Below are 18161 nucleotides of genomic sequence, written 5' to 3' on the forward strand. Positions count from 1 at the left end.
ACAAAAATAAAAATAAAGCAATATGATAATGGAGAGAAATCAGTAAATCATGTTTATTACTATTTCCCAGTCAAATCTCACTTATCAAGAAATTCAACTGGATACTTACCGGTAGAGTCATTTCTGGTAGGACTGATCTTTCATTCACATATGTTGTGCCGATATTTGCATCAGTCAGCATCCAGCACACCTTTCAACATTGTTGATGTAAATTGAAGCTACAAAAGTAGTAGGTCTACAACCTGCTGCATTTTGATTCCGATTTCATATAAAGGAACATTTAGCTGACAATCTTCCAAAAGGCCCCAATTTTCTCTAATCCTGGAAAACAGTGATTTGCTCATAAGTGACAAGAGTACACAGCTCTTTTCATCTGTATGAGATGGCTTAGAAGTGGTTTAGACAGTGAGCCGCATTTGTCTATGCCAATGTGACAGCTGTCACCTGACTCAGCAGATGCTTCCTGGACAAAATTACTGTGGGATGTTTGAAGAGAAATGCACCTCACTTCCTGAGAAGTGATGTTCTGACTCCAAAATACCTCCCAAAAGAGGAGGTAGAGAGCTCTTCCACACTCCTTACCACCATCTGCTTCAGCCAGGCAGATATAACAATAACCTAACCATCTACACCTGCCTTCTCATTAATCGTCTCAATTGAACACCTCTTCCTTCAGAGCAGTTGCACTACTAAGCTGGGTCCAAGATACCCCTTGGGTGAATCAGCGTATATTCCACAGAATGTGTTTTCCACATATAAATCAAACATTGTTTGGAAATTTGGGGAGGATAAATGTTAGATGTAAATACATGCTGGGTTTCTTTCAGTCTCTGTTTGAGAACGTGACTGGGATTCACTAAGCGCTCTGCCCATTAGAAGGAAAACCTTCTGTGAGTGTGAGTAGAGAATATGAATGACAATGCACATGACTGGATGTCTAACTAGGTGTATATGCATGTTTCAGGTAGCAACAATATTAATAAACAGTTGTTGTGAGTTTTTAACTTCCAAGAGATATGTTGTGCAAGATTAGAATTTTCTATTCTGTAATATCTAATATTTGTCAGATATAGAAATACAGAAGCATGGAAAATGGCAACAGAATTAGGTCACTCAGTCCTTTTTTTATTCAATATGATTGTATTAATCATCCACTTTAGTACTCTGAACCTATCTCCTCCCCAGACTCTTTGATGTTTTTAGCATTATTAAATATATCTAGCAACTTTTACAATGTATTTAACTACTTGGCCTCCGCTGTCTTCAATGGTAGAGAATTCCACAAGTTGAAGAGATTTCTCCTAATCTCAGTTTTAAATGACATGATTGATTAATTAAAGATTGATATCCAGCAGACAATAACGTACAGAGGTATAGGACAATATATAATGTTATTTGAACAACAGGTTGAATGACCTTGCAATTGGAAATCATTGAATTTCTGACGTTTGTTATGCAAGTCTTACATAAAATAGAACTACAACAGAAAAATTAGAATGTGTAATCTCTGTCAGATAGCAATTCCCATTGAAATACGTCATATTTGAATTGATATAGCAGTTACATTACTGGATAAGCAACCAGAGTTGTAGACTGTTAATCCAGAAACCAGAGTTTGAATCCTGACATTGCAGTTGAGGAACTTCATTCAAATAACCAAATAAATCTGAAATTTAAAAATAAACACTACTCCCAGAAAATATAATCACAAAATTATTGGATTGTCATAAAACCCATGAGGTTCACTGAAGTCCTTCAGGGAGAAAATGCTGCCATCCTTACCCAGCCTGGCCTTTGTGATCAACATGCACAATTAATTACCTCATTAATTCTGATGTAATTAGTGATGAACTGAAAATACCAGCATTGCCAGTACCATCTACATCACTTGAAGGATTAAATGGAACACTATTTCAACGAATTGTGAACATCCACAAGAGGAGTTTATGTTAGTACTGACCATCACAACCTTTTGCTCGATAATTATCACCTTCAGCAAAAATTATAAAAATTGTGCCTTCTTTTATACAACAAATAACATATGTAAAACATATTAGCAAGAAATAAGAAAACAACATTGAATATAGTCTCATGAGACCATGGATTTGTGCCTTGGAAGGTTTCCAGGGTGCAGGCCTGGGCAAGGTTGTATGAAAGACCAGCAGTTGCCCATGCTGCAAGTCTTCCCTCTCCACACCACCAATGTTGACCAAGGGAAGGGCATTAGGATCCATACAGCTTTGCATCGATGTCATCGCAGAGCAATGTGTGATTAAGTGCCTTGCTCAAGGACACACACGCTGCCTCAGCCAAGGCTAGAACTAGCAACCTTCCAATCACTAGACGAACGCCTTAACCACTTGGCCACACGCCAACTACTTCGAATATATTTGGCATTGCTGTCTTAGTACTGCGCTGGATTGTTGGACTAAATCCTAGAGTCAAGCTTGAGCAAATGGTCATCTGATTGGGGGTGATGGGGATGGGATGGTGCAAAGCAGGAATACCCCCTAAATTATGACTAATGTTGTTCAGTTCTGTTAGAAATTGTCCAGTTATTTAATCTAAACATATTGCTTCAGTATCTTTATGAGGTGATAAATCCACTTGTTGGTGAGATGCCATTTCTGAATTTATTTAATATTCTAATTAACTTGAAACTTGAAAGACTTTAAAACTTATACATGTGAATAAAAGGTCCTTTATTTTTCTTCCTTTCGCCAGGATTTATTGTGTAACGGACATTGACACAGACCATCGCAAACTATCGCAAAAAGAGGCTGTAATTCGTTATCTTTCGGGTCTGGAACCAGATCTGGAATGTAAGCACAAAATAATCTGTATATTTCATGTATAAGACTCATTACTGTTGTTAACAAGTAACATTCAATGTCGAAAAAAAAGAGATTCTGCAGATACTGAGATCCAGAGTAACACACACAAAATACTGGAAGAACTCAGCAGGTCAAGCAGCATCTATAGAGAGGAATGAATAGTCTTCTCCATAGATGTTGTCCAACCTGCAAAATATCCAATACCATCTGCTGAAAGAATCTAAAGGCAAGCAAGGCTCAGTGAAACTTTGCCTTCATGTTATGTACCAAGTTGATATTCAATTGAACAAGAATCTAAGCTTTTAGAATTCTTAGGGGAGATTTCCACATCAAGTTCCTGTTTTAGCAGGGCAAAGTACAGGAGCTCACACAAGGTTCTTGACATCCAGTTTCCCAGTACAGCAAAGAGCAACAGTAGAGAAAGCTGGGCTCATTCTGCTGTAAATAATACATCCCTCTTTGGGTAATGCTAGAATGGTCTATTTAGCGCTAACTCCATCAGTGCTCTTATTCATGCAAACTGAATGCTAAGCAAAGTACTAGTGTACATGAATATGTTTTTATATCTTTGCCAGCATACAGTACGTCAGATAATTTCTATGTGTTGTGAGAATTTAACCACCAAATATGCAATTTTGAATATACCTTTGTCTATATATGCCTGTATCCCTTGAATTTATCTATCAATTTTATGTCACCATGAAATGTTTACTTTTATGTGAAGGTGATGAGGAACTGCTCCAAGAGGTTCTCTTTGATGCTGTGATAACCGCTCCAGTTGAAGCATACTGGACAGCCATAGCCATGAATGTTTCAGAGTAAGTATAGTTGTTGCAAGAAAAATGTTTTAAATATAACAGATCTGTAAGAATTTCATTCATCAGAATTTAACAATTTACCAGGTTTATATGAAAAATGAAATTTAAAAGGATATCACTGGAATTTTTTAAGTTTTTTGGGTTAATAAATTTATTAATTTAATCATAAATCCCCAGATCAATTTGTTCTGATTTGTGAGATTACTGGATGTGAATATATCTTCTGGGATGCCTGCCATAGTATCAATGCATTAAATTATTGGTGATTGTTGTCTTATAAATATTGTTGTATTCCTGAAATGCTCATCTATAATTTGTTAATTCCCCTTTTATTATAGTGCCAAATACTTCCTGGTTTTTTTTCTAAGTTTATACATTAATTGTTATATACTGCTCTACTAATTTAATGATTTGTTGTTTGCCCCATCTTGATATGTTACTGCTACAATGATTTATTATCACTAATGCTATTATTTTATTAATTGGCTACTTTGTTCACTGATCTATTGATTTGTTGATACACAACACATATCTCTTCTGATTTTCTGGGAAACAAATATAATACTGCTCGCTGGACACTACAGCCCTTATTTTATTGTCAGCAACAGGCCAAGCCAACAATGGTAAACTCCACAATTTATTTAACTTAAGTAATTTCAGCAAATTCCTAAGGTAAGCACATGTTCGGTACAGCTTTGTGGGCCAAAGGGCCTGTATTGTGCTGTAGATTTTCTCTGTTTCTATGTCTCCAGGAAAAAGATACTCATCTGAGTTGAGTTGATAGAGAGGAAAGAGTTATGGGAGAGGAAGGAGGGAATGGGTAGTGAGGTTACTTCCTGCTGCAGGATTCAAGTACTTGTACATAGATGATTTATTTTCAAAGTACCCTATTTCAGTAATAAGGGCATACTCAATGTTGGTCCCTCACTCTTTTATCACCTGATGTCGGTTTTAATACAAACGAATATTTGGTAAATGCTTGCGTTATTATGGTCTTATTGATGGATAATAAAACTTTTGAGATTATCTCATTTATATAACTGCAATCATTTTTAGGATTGAAAAAAAATATAAAAATAGAATTAGAAAAGTTGCAAATAAATAGCCATGTCACACCTCAATTTTCTAATTTCCCCATATTCACTCTTAAACTAATAAGACCATTAGACCATCAAACAAGGGAGCAGAATTAGGCCAGCTTGCTCCACCATTTCATCATGGCTGATCCTTTTTCCCTCTCGGCCCCAATCTTCTGCCTTCTACCCATATCCCTTCCTTCCAAAATCTCTGTCTTAAATACACATACAAGGAATGATTGATAAGTTTGTGGCCTAGGGTAGAAGGAGTCAATTTTAGAAAACCTAGCACATTTATTTTTCCTACATTTACACACTTAGTCCAGCAGTCGTGGAACATACGGATCCCTTCTTTGTAGAAGTCGGCATCTTGGACCTCCAGAAAGTGGTCCACAGCGGGGGTAATTGATAAATTCGTGGCCTAAGGTAGAAGGAGATGAGGAGAAACTTCAAACTTTCTGCATTTTCACTTAAAGCGTTGAACTGCACATGCATGTCACGATACCTGTATAACTCATCTCCTTCTACCTTAGGACACGGACTTATCGATCGCCCCTGCTATGGACCACCTGGAGGTCCAAGACGCTCTCGTTACATGCATGTGCAGTTCAACTCTTTGAGTGATAATGCATTAAGTTTGAAGTTAATAACTCATCTCCTTCTACCTTAGGCCACGAACTTATCAATTACCCGTTCTGTGGACCATTTCTACAAAGAAGGGATCTGTATGCTCCACGACCGCTGGACTAAATGTGTACATGTAGAGGGGGACTATGTTGAAAAATAAATATGCTAGGTTTTCTAAAATTGACTCCTTCTGCTTTAGGCCACAAACTTATCAATCACCCCTCATAGAGACTTGGCCTAATAAAGAATCAGAAAATATTTTTTTCACATCTGAGATTACAGTTGTTTTTTATTCACATAATTAGTAAAATCACCAAGTATATTATTCTGATGTTATCTTCATGATGATACTCCATGCTGTTTCGTTAATATACCAACTGCACCTTTACTAGTTCTGCTCCTATATTTTATTTTATAATTGTTCTGATATTATGTGCACCTGAGAATATTTCTTTACAACTTGTGGGATTTCTTTCTTTATCTTGTATACAGAAATAATGAAGATGGCATTGAGATGGCTTTTCTGGGCACTCGTGCAGGCCTGATGCGAAGTAGTCTTTTTATTGGAGACGAAAAACTCTCAGACAAGTAGGTACAAATAATTAAAATATGCATTCTCACCTTCTCCTCATGAAAATAAGAAAAATTGCAGAAACTTCATGATTTACAGAAAAAGGGAAAAAATTATTTTTGGAGGAAATTCAAGCTGTTCTACTAAGCATTAAAACAGTTAGCTGAATATTCTCAGCATCTGTTGATATTGCTGGCAAACTGATATGCCACTCTAAGTGCTATTGAGTTGGTTTCAACTGAGAAAGCTTGTCCATATTTACTAGTTATAGCAAAAAAATATATATATATCATTTAGATTTTCATAGACATATGTAAAGGTATGAAATTGTCAACATTAACGGTAAACGATGGGGCTAACAATTAGCTGACAGGTCAGTAAACAGGGTAGCCTCATATACATACAATTGGAAGTGGAAGTCAGTCAGATATCCCTTTCTTCCCAGAAAGCCTAATATCTGTATTCTGTTATAAAGGATACAATACCTATTGGGATGAATTTTCTAAGCCTCATAATTGCCTGGCTTATTCTTCTCCTTACATAGTATGATTAGACACAGCACTTAGATTTTGGCTGGCAATTTACCTGCAGATTTTCTCACTCTGCCGATTTTCTCACTCTGCCATCATAACTGCAGATAAGAATTTTAATGGTGTGAGAAGTTTAAAAGGAATATCAGTTTGTTTAATTAATTTAATATCTCTTTTCACTAACTGACCAGTAATTTGTTATAACAAGGGATATATTCTCTACATGGACAAATTTCTTCTTGTCATATTCTTTTCACTAAATTGAGGGAATCAATAATGAAGTCTACATTGAGTTTTGATTGATGTAATAAAGATGCTGAAGGTTGACTCCCACTATCTGTTGTGTGGCAGAGCATTGAGTTATAAACTGCCACAGTTACTTATGGGGTTTTGAATAGCCTTGTTTAATGAGGGGTCTTTCAATGGAGATCAGAGATGAACTGCTAAAAATCCTCTGGAAAGGTGATAGATTAGATAACATCTGATAAAATCTGCTTTCAAAAGCAGCATTCAGTAACACACACAAAATGCTGGAGGAACTCAGTAGGCCAGGCAGCATCTATGGAAAAGAGTGAACAGTTGATGGTTTGGGCTGACGAAGGGTCCTGATGAAAGGTCTCAGGCCGAAACACCTGCCCTGCTGAGTTCCTCCAGCTTTTGGGTGTGATTCTTGGATTTCCGGCATCTGTACTTTTTCTCATCCTTGCAGCATTCAGCAAATTTCATTTCTTTGATAGGTTCTACATGGGAGGATGCAATATTAGACCTCCTTTCAGAAATGAGGGAGGGCAAGTAATTGAAGTGGCAGACAGGAAGCACTTTGGCTCTAATGACCATTATTCTATTAGTTTTAAGATATGATTGGAAAATATAAGTTAGGTGCACAGGTTAGAATCCTTAACTGGAGCAGGACTAATTTGGGTGGACAGGATCAAGCAGAAGTTCATCAGGTGATCCTGTTTGAAAGAAAACGAATGAGTGACATTTTTAAGACTGTAATATCAAGCATCCAGGCAAAGTATGTTCCTATTGAAGTGAAGGGTAAACCTGGCAAGTTTAGGTTTCCTTGGCTGATGGGAAATACTGAGACTCAGGTCAAGAAAAAGAAGGGAACATACATTGGGTTTATGAGGTCAGGAATGAGTGAATCTCCTGATGACTATAAAAAGATTAAAAATACTCTCAACAAGGGAATTTATTTACTTATCTATTTATTAGAGATACAGCTTGGAAAAGGCCTTTCAGCCCTTCGAGCAGCAACCTCTGATTTAACCCTAACCTAATCACAGGACAACTTATAATGATCAACTAATCTTCTAACCGGTATGTCTTTAGACTGTGGGAGCAAACTAGAGGATCTGGGGAAAACCTACACATTCCACAAGGAGAACATACAGACTTCTTACAGATGATGCTGAAAATGAACTCCAACCTCCGACACCCAGAGCTGTAAAAGCATCACGCCAATCATTGCATTACCGTGGAAATCAGGCGGGCAAAGGAGGGTATGAGATAGATTTGATAGACAAATCCCAAGAAGTTCTATAGCTTTATTAAAAGCAAACTAGTGGCTAGGGAGAGAGCCAGTCCCCTTAGAAATCAGCCGCGCTGCCTATGTTTTGAACTGCAAGAGATGGTTAAGATTTTCAATGAATAGTTCTCCTTGGTGTTTACTAAGGCAAAATCATAGTTGCTCAGGAGGTAAGGGAAACCAGTATAGATGTTGGGGGACACTCATGCTGTCAGGTAATGACCCTTACAGTGCATTGAGGTCGATAAATTCCCAGGTCCTGACCAAGTACATCCTTGGACTTTGTGGGAGGCAAGAGAGGAAATTGTGTGGTCTATGTTGCAATGTGGCTTTTTCGTTAGATATTCGTGAGGTTCCCTAAGACTGGAAGATGATTAATGTTGTTCCTTTCTTTAAGAAGCGTAGCAAGGACAAACCAGGGAACTACAGGCCAGTCTACCTGATATCACTAGTGGGGAGGTTACTGACGAGAGTTCTGAAGGAGAGGATCTACTATATTTGTTTAGACAAAGCTTGATAAAGAGGAGTCGGCATGGGAAATTATGTTGACGAATTTTTTAAAGATTTGAGAAGGAGCAACCAAGAAGTTAGATGAGGGTATGGTAGTGGATGTTATTTATTTGTTTATCAAGGTCTTTGACAAGGTCCTGTAAGGTAGGTTGGTCTGGAAAATTAGGTCCCAAGGAATCTAGGAAAACCTTGACAGGAGGACTCAAACTTGGCTCAGTGGTGGGAAACAAAGGGTGGTGGCTGAAGGTTGTTCAGGTTCCTCAGAATGGAGGCTGAAGATTAGTTTTGTGCCGCTAGGGTTCCATGTTTGGATCTTTGCTATTTGTTATTTACATAAATGATCTGGATGCAAATGCACAAAGATTGGTCAGTAAATTTACAGGTGACATGAAATTAGGAGGTGTTGTTGATTATGTAGAAGGTTATCGTAGGTTACAGTTGATCAGTTATGGAAGTGGGTCAAGCAGTGGCAAATGGATTTCAATGCCGATAAGTGTGAGGTGATGTGTTTTGGAAATTCAAACTGGCGTAAAACTTATACTGTGAATGGTGGGACACGAGGCAATGTAAGAGAACAGAGGGACTTGGGAGTATAGCTCATTGAAAGCAGCATCACAGGTCGAGAGGATAGTGAAAAAGGCATTTAGTATGTTGGCCTTCATCATTCAGGACACCGAGTATAGGAGTTGGGGCATTATGTGGCAGTTGTACACTTGGAGAACTGTGTACAGTTTTGGTCACTCTGTTATAGAAAAACCTGTGTTTAAACAGGAAAGAGTGCCGCTTTACAAGGATGTTGCCAGGACTGGAGGGCGTGAGTTACAGGAAGAGATCAGCTGGACTAGGTCTTTATTCCTTGGAACATTGGAGAACAAGGGATGACCTTATAGAAAGGTTTAAAATTATGAGAGGCATAGACATGATGGATGGTAATAGTCTTTTCCCCAGGCAAGGGGAACCTTGCATAGATTTAGGATGAGAAGGAGAAGATTTAAAAGGGATCAACTTTTTCACACAATGGTTGGTGAGTATCTCAAACAAGATTGTAGAAGCAGGTACAATAGTATCATTTAAGAAGCACTTGGATAGATTCATGGAAGGGAGGGGCTTAGTGAAATATGGAGGAAATTGGGTCTAGCTGGCTGGGCACTGTGGTCAGCATAGTCTTGTTGACCCAAAGGACCTGCATCCGTGCCTTTAATGAACTTTTCATCCTGGCTTCTATTTACAGATTGTTAAGGGAAAGTCAAGATCTTAATACATCTCTATCCATGCACATAATCCTTATTATGCATTATGGTATGATATTGTATGTATTATCATGGATGTGACACTCAGAAATGCATTAATTTCTATGAATTTTGACATACCTTGGTATGAAAACAATGATCCTAAATTCATTAGTCTTATCTAAAGATGGCCTTCATTATCTCATTTCATGATGTGGCATCTAAGCATGAATTACATATCCTGTGTTCTATATCTTGCATTGCAGCAGAAGCTAAACAGAGCAGTTAGCTAAATTGTGCCGTCACATATTAAACTCTAAAGCAGACACAAAAGACTGCAAATGCCAGAATCTGGAGTAACAAACAATCTGTTGGGAGACACATATAAGAGAAAATCTGCAGATGCTGGAAATCCGAGCAACACACACAAAATGTTGGAGGAACTCAGCAGGCCAGGCAGCATCTATGGATAAAAGTACATTCAACGTTTTGGGCTGAAACCCTTTGGCAGGACTGACATATGTTGGGAGAATTCAGCAGGTTGAGCTGCATCTGTGGGAGGAAAGGAATCACTGCATCAGGACTAAGAGTGGAGAGTCAAGACGGCCAGTATAAAGTGCAGAAGAGGAGTGGTGATACAGGAGTCTGAGGTGATTGGTGGAATAAGGAAGGGTATAAGATTGAGCCAGGTACTGGAGGGGAGAGTGAAAGAGTTGGAGTTGGGGGGTAGTAGCAGGTGAATGATAGATGAATGCAGGCAAAGAGAGAGAAAAAAGTATGAAACATAGAAACATAGAAAATAGGTGCAGGAGTAGGCCATTCGGCCCTTCAAGCCTGCATCGCCATTCAGTATGATCATGGCTGATCATCCAACTAGAACCCTGTACCAGCCTTCCCTCCATACCCCCTGATCCCTTTAGCCACAAGGACCATATCTAACTCCCTCTTAAATATAACCAATGAACTGGCCTCAACTGTTTCCTGTGGCAGAGAATTCCACAGATTCACCACTCTCTGTGTGAAGAAGTTTTTCCTCATCTCGGTCCTAAAAGGCGCTTCCCCTTTATCCTCAAACTGTGACCCCTCGTTCTAGACTTCCCCAACATCGGGAACAATCTTCCTGCATCTAGCCTGTCCAATCCCTTTAGGATTTTATACATTTCAATAAGATCCCCCCTCAATCTTCTAAATTCCAACGAGTATAAGCCTAGTCAATCCAGTCTTTCATCATATGAAAGTCCTGCCATCCCAGGAATCAATCTGGTGAACCTTCTTTGTACTCCCTCTATGGCAAGAATTTCTTTCCTCAGATTAGGGGACCAAAACTGCACACAATACTCCAGGTGTGGTCTCACCAAGGCCTTGTACAACTGCAGTAGTACCTCCCTGCTCCTGTACTCGAATCCTCTTGCTATGAATGCCAGATGTAGTGGGTAGAGTATGAAAGATGCTGAATGGAGATAAGCAAGAACAAAAGGTCAAGGAGAAAGATAAGTCAAGTAGGTGATAATGGAGCCCATCAGGAGAGAGGAGAATGGCGAATGAAACCAGACAGGGGAGAAGAATGCGAAAGCCTGTGGGTGAACTGTGTGTGTAGTGAGAGGATGGGACTGGGAAGTAGGGGGACAAACTTGGGTGATAGGGGCTGGAAAAGCGAGAGGGTGGTGGTTGAGGGAAAGGGAACAAAACTGGGAGGACCAAGGCAGATCAGAAATGAGTGGGAATGGAGTAAAGGGAGGAAGGGGTAAGGAACCTACTGGAGGAGAAGACTACCCAAAATTGGAAAACTCTGTGTTCATGTCATTGAGTTGTAGACTATACAGACAAAATACGAGATGCTGTTCCTCTGTTTTGATTGGGCTTTAACCTGGCAATGGAGAAGGCTGCGGTTGGACAGGTTTGTGTGGGAATGGGAAGAATTGACACTCAGTGATTCAGGAACACCTTCTTCCTCTCTACCATCCCATTCCTAAATGGACATTGAACCCATGAACACTACCTCACTGTTTCTTTTATATTATTTCTGTTTTGCACTCTCTGCATATGTATGCTTACTGTAATTGATTTACTTTTCTTTCTATATAATCAAGTATTACATTGTACTGCTGCTACTAAGTTAACAAATTTCACCTGCTGGTGATAATAAACCTGATTCTGATTCTGAAATGACATGCAGCTGGGAGCTTGGATGGCGATTGTGAATGGAGCATTTGTTTTCTGTGAAATGGCCCCCTGGACGCACTAGGTCCCGCCAATGTAGAGGAAGCTTTATCAGGAGCTCTGAATGCAATAGTTGAGGTTGGAGGCAGTGCATGTGAATGTTGGCATCACCTGAAAGGGATGTTTAGGATCCTGGATAGTATTAACAATAAATATTACAGCTCTTGTGATCATAGTGGAAAGTTTCATGGATCAAAGGTAAGAAGTTGGGGATGGACAAGCAGACTAGAGAATCACAGAGGCAGTGACATCCACAGTAAGCAGAAAGGGTTAGGGAGTAGAAGTCGTGACTGGTGATGGGAACTCTTTGTAGTTGATGGAACCTCTAAAGCATCCTAGGATTGAACACCTTTAAACTCGTTAAGTTTTTCTGGTTGCAATATAAATCTATAGGCTATTTACAAATAAAAAGAAAGTAAAAACATAAAATTAACCATCTCTTAAGCGTATTTGTAAGAATAAGGGTTCTTACAATACTAGTTATATCAACACTCAGTGATTTTTGCAGAATTTTATTATTGCAATGACTCCACCTGCAGGGAAACTGATGTAAGACTAGAAAAAAATTCAGTACAAACATAAGTTAATTCTGTTCCCCAGAATTCAATAAGTATGATGGTTAAGCTTCAACAGAGTTGCAAAAAAATGTATTAACATATATTTTTCAATTATAAATGTGCAATTAAACTGGGTTTGTAAAACCTGGAAGTTTTGTCCCACTGTCCTTTCCTCCCATTGGCGTAAGCATGTACACACAGACACATGGCTGACAGATATTCAGTAAGGCAAACTGAAGCATACTGAGAGAAACTTCATGAAGTATTAATATTCTGCTAATCTCATTCAATTATATCTTCTATTTCTAGGTATTATCGTCCTAAAGAAAAACCCTGCTTACCACATATGATGAGATTCTATGTTTCTTTGTGTTACTTTTCATATCCAGTATTTTTCCAGAGTTGAGTTCTCTGATTATTTTGGGGGAAATACAGTACTTTACCTTTCCTGATGCAGATTTTTTTCTCCAAATGGAAATTAGACTTACCCAATTACTACATAAGTAACTCAGGCTAAGGTTAATTCCTAAGGATAGGGGTTAAATGTCGCGCTTGCTATAGATAACTGGATTCCACAAAAACAAGAACTACTATCAATATTATAGCCTTACCATTATTTAAAGGTCAGTAACTCATGATGTCTTACAGATGCAAATAAGATTTTAATTACCATTTGTAGCACTGGTATATAGTGCTGAGCCTGCTTCAGACAACAACATGATTCAGAGAGTTTACCAGGCAAATATAAATTCACATCTTCTTATTAGTGCTTTCTTATTGGTCACTGGGAGCACAAGAACACCTCCATGTTTGCAAAGAAATACTGCATCCTCTTTGCTCTGGTCTTCCCTCCTCTGATGTTCCATTTGCTTCTCTGTGCGAAAATTCTGAAGGGATTCAGTCCATACCAACATGTCAATATAAAATCATGTCTGCTTTCTGAATGATCTTTGATCATTTGTTTCATTTTACAGAAAGTTCTTTACAACTCGTGACAGATCTAGTATTTTCACATTGGATCATTTCCCTCTCTGGTACCGACGAGCTGCCGAGCATCCAGCTGGACATTTTGTTTACTACATAGCCTTTGAGGCAGACATGGGTTAGTATTTACAAAAACATCTTTTTCCTAAATGCTGCAATTATTCCCCAAAAAAGCACTATTTCTTCTCTTGCACTTGTCTTCCCTTCTCTTCCTTTGACTGGGATTGCTTTATGACCTTCATATAGCTTATGTCCATTATCATCTCATTGCCCATTTCAAAATGCAGTTGTCAATATGTGTGCAGGTTGCTAGATTTGTGTATGTGCCTGTTTGCATATATATGTATATACCTGGTGTAGCTCTGTTGCTGAATCAGCTGGAGTCATTAACTAATCATGGGAGATCTCAACTATATCTCAATAACTTCAGAGAGAGAGTAAGACAAGGGAAAATGTAGCTAAATGTAAGATGCAGCACAGCCAAAGAAAAACAATGTCGTCTTCATGCTATGAAAAGCTCAAAGAAGCAGTAGAAAAACTTCAAAATATATTCATAGGAATGTTACCAGATCTAAAAGATGATTTCATTTCTGAATGATTGAACCGGTTGCAAGAGATTTCACCTATGGCAGAATCTAAAACCTGGAAATGTAAATATTAATTAATAATAAATCCAGTGGAGAAATTAGGAAATACTTGTTTATATTTATAGAGATAAAAATATAAAGTTAGAATATAAAATAAATATGGGAAAAGAGAATAGAAAGATCAGGTGAAATGGTGAAATGGGGTCATTGGAATACCAGCACTAACTTGTTGGGGTGAATGTCCTCCTTGTGTTTGTATATTTACTGTTTATTTTTATTTTTAATATAATTTCACTCAGGAAAGAAAAATAGAAAGAAAATGGTGACAACCAGTACCAAGGTGACAGTTACTGTGAACAAGAAGATAGCTATTGCAGCAGGTAGGAAGCCTGGACTTGTATTTGAATTATATTTGATTCCACTGTTTGAAACTTTCTTACCTCTTCTCTGTGAATCAGAAATTTGTTTCTCTGTAACTTACTCTGTACTGAATCAATAAGTTTACTCAACTACATTTCTCACAATATGGTATATCCTGTTATGGAATGCTATAGAGAAATGCTTCTTTAGTAATATAATGATTTTGAAAACAGCACTGTTTGGAACGCATTTCAAACATATACTGTACATTATTTCATACATTTGTTCTTTTGAGTAGAAGTGTATTAATAAAATCCTTATTAATATAGCAATATGATGTAATATAATATTTATTTAGTGATACAATGCAGAACAGGCGTTTCCAGCCCATCGAGCAGCGTCAGACATCAACCCACCAATTTAATCCTAGTCTAATCATAGGATAATTTACAATGACCAATACTGAATGTTTCTGGCATAAGTTGGGCTTCTCTGCATGTAGTGTTACTTGAATCATGTAGCATTTTATTTCAATTTTTATGAACCAATCTGGATTCAACTGGAAAAACAAGAAATTTTAAAGTACAGTCGTCCCTCAGTATCCACAGACCCTCCGTGGATACCAAATTCCACGGATGCTCAGGTTCCTTATATAAAATGGCGTAGTATTTGCATATAACCTCCAAACATCCTCCCATATACTTTAAATCGTCTCTAGATTACCTATAATACCTAATACAATATACATGCTATGTAAATAGTTGTTATACTGTATTGTTTAGGGAATAATGACGCTTTGGAGGAGGCTCAATAATACTAATGTCAGGATCTGTGGAGGTTGAGGGCTGAGGATCTTCAAGCATTGAAGGTCAAGGCTTCACAATTGCAGATGCTTTTGTTAGAAACATTGTTATAGGAAGCTGTTTCTTTCTTTTCTTTGCATTACCAAACAAATCTTGCAGTGGTTGTAGTGTTGTTGTTTCCTCGGGTGACGCGGAGGCTTCGTTCCGTCAAAGAATCGCACTCGAGGATCATATCCTTTAACACTTGCGCCTGTTGAAAAACTGCTGCAAATTTTTCAAGTGTCCAAATTGATGGCTCTGTCTCCTCTAAATCTTCTGTATCATCATCACCTTCTGTAGAGGATTTCAGCAGATCTTCGAATTCCTCATTGTTAAGGGTTTCTCTATGCTCTTCTATGTGATCTTTCCAGGCCTTGAACCCCGGCGCCTACTTGGCACTCTGATGGATGTAGGTATGATTGGGCATCGTCTTCCAGAACAAGCCCATTTCATCACAATTGAAGACTTGCTCTGGAAGGTAGCCTTTCTCTTCTATGAGTTTCTTGAGCTCCTCTGGACACGTTGATGCTGCCTCGGCGTCAGCCAATGCCGATTCTCCCGTGATCTTTAAGTTCTTGAGGCTGTAGCGCTTTAGATAGCTAGCCAGCCATCCCTTACTAGCCTTAGACTCCTTCCTCTCACTCTCCTCAACCCCCTCACTAGTGCTCATGGCTAAGTGCTTTTTCATGCATAATTTTGCCATCAACAGGGATATGCTTCTGTGACATGTCCTCCAGCCACACATTTAATGCTTTCTTAGTCTTTGCAAGCACTTTATCACGAACCAGAGAGACCATTTTTGCCATTGTAGGGGTAGCACTAACACTTCCACGAATTTCAGCTTCTTTCTGCTTTATTGCGTGACTGCTCGATTCATTCTTACCAACCTTAGGGCCCACTTTGGCAAGCGACATACCACTTTTCAAAAGATCTAAGATTTTTATTTTCTCGGCGAGAGATAGCACTTTATGCTCCCTCATAGCCTTCGAGGAATTGCTTTGACCACTTAATTGCTTTTTAGGAGCCATTTTTTCACAGAAACAAAGGGTGCACACAACACAAGTAGCGAACGAACGAGACGCGAGGCAAACAATGCTGAAACAACGAATGCTGGAGAGAGACTGAGGATCTGTGAAATTGTGGGAGGCTACAACAAGGTATACCTACACATCATTTCATTCGCATGGATTAAGCATAGTGCTCGGCGCGTGGCAAATTCAAGTTTTGCTTTTTGGAACTTCCTAGAATTCTTTTTCTAATATTTTCAACCCGTGATTGGTTGAATCCGTGGATGCAGAACCCATGGATATGGAGGGCCGACTGTAATGACCTAATCAATTAGTTTTGCTTATTGTGTACTTTAATCAGTTGGCCTACAGATTTTCTCAGCCTATATAATAAGTGCTTAAATGAAAAGTTAACTAGATTTTTTAAGTATTCCTTCTTTCTTGCTTTCCAAGCTATATAATTAGCATCCAGAAAAAAAAAATAGCAAAATAAACACCGGAAATGAACTTTATTGACATCTTCAAGAACATCACAGAGGAAATGGAATTTTACAATCTAGAAGTCAAGTTTAAATTGTGTATTATCAAGATAAGATTAGTTAAAATGCCCGTAAGGTCTCAAAATAGCATCAAAAGAGTGATCTTAATAGCCTATTTAATTCCCAGGAAAAAGAGCAAAACAATATGCATAGCAGCTGGTGTTATTGAAACTGGAAGCTGTGAAGGAACAATACAAGCAAAGCCTGAACACCACAGATTTATCAGATGAACAAGAGAACAAAAAAAATCAACACAAGACTGTGAAACAGTGCCAAAACAACATAGAGAGAGACAATATCAACAAACATTTGAACTGGTTCAGAAGGACTCTAAAGCAGCAGGTCCAGAGCATGCAATTGATCTTGCCTATGATTTGTTTTTTTAAAGTAACCATTTCCCCAAATAGCAGGAGCTTTAATTTGGGGAGAATAGTAATATTTACAATTAGTCTCAAGGTACTGTTTTCTGACAGAAGGTGGAAGAAAAAGATTTCATAGTCTGAAGCTTGAATCATTAGCATAGTGAAGGTGCCATTGGAAGTTCTATCAGGCAGCATCTAACTCACCAACTATTAGAATCAGAGTCAGGATCAATGGTGTCGTAAAATGTTTTAACATAGCAGTAGCAGTTCAATGCAGTACATAATACAGAGGAAGAAAAAAATAAATAATAATAATAAATAAGTAAATCAATTACAGTATACGTATATTGTATAGATTAAAAATCATGCAAAAAACAGAAGTAATATTTATTTAAAAAGTGAGGTAGTGTTCAAGGGTTCAATGTCCATTTAGGAATCAGATGGCAGAGGGGAAAAAGCTGTTCCTGAATAGCTGAGTGTGTGCCTTCAGGCTTCTGTACCTCCTACCTGATGGTAATAGTGAGAAAAGGGCATGCCCTGGGTGCTGGAGGTCCTTAATAACAGACGCAGCCTTTCTGAGACACCGGTGCCTGAAGATGTCCTGGGTACTTTGTAAGCTAGTACCCAAGATGGAGCCAACTAAATTTACAACCCTCTGCATCTTCTTCCGGTTCTGTGCAGTAGTCCCCCCATACCAGACAGTGATGATCATTGTTATTTAGATTTCTCCCAGGTGCCAGACTTTATTATAGTTTGGTCCATATTTGTGCAGAAGAGCTGAATTCCAGATATAAGGTGAGAGTAATTGTACTTGATGTCATGCCAGCATTTGACATGCATGGCATTGAGAAGCACTGGTAAAGCGGAAGTCAATGGGCATTAAGTGAAAAACACACCAATCATTGGAGCCTCACGTCACATGAAAGAATTTAGATGTGATTGTGCAGGTACCAATACCCAATACCAGGACATTGTTA

General features: G+C 38.4%; 1 protein-coding gene across 1 annotated transcript in view; it reads left to right on the top strand.

Moving 5' to 3' along the window:
• Nucleotides 1-18161, top strand: part of cacna2d4a (calcium channel, voltage-dependent, alpha 2/delta subunit 4a) — a 359181-nt gene that overhangs the window by 118389 nt on the left and 222631 nt on the right. The window contains exons 21-25 of the mRNA XM_072269300.1: nucleotides 2725-2822; nucleotides 3559-3652; nucleotides 5848-5943; nucleotides 13478-13605; nucleotides 14374-14454. Of these exons, the coding sequence (XP_072125401.1) occupies nucleotides 2725-2822; nucleotides 3559-3652; nucleotides 5848-5943; nucleotides 13478-13605; nucleotides 14374-14454 (497 nt within the window). The remainder of the gene's footprint in view (nucleotides 1-2724; nucleotides 2823-3558; nucleotides 3653-5847; nucleotides 5944-13477; nucleotides 13606-14373; nucleotides 14455-18161) is intronic.

Source organism: Mobula birostris, chromosome 9 (assembly GCF_030028105.1).
Source record: "Mobula birostris isolate sMobBir1 chromosome 9, sMobBir1.hap1, whole genome shotgun sequence".
Lineage (NCBI taxonomy): Eukaryota > Metazoa > Chordata > Chondrichthyes > Myliobatiformes > Myliobatidae > Mobula > Mobula birostris.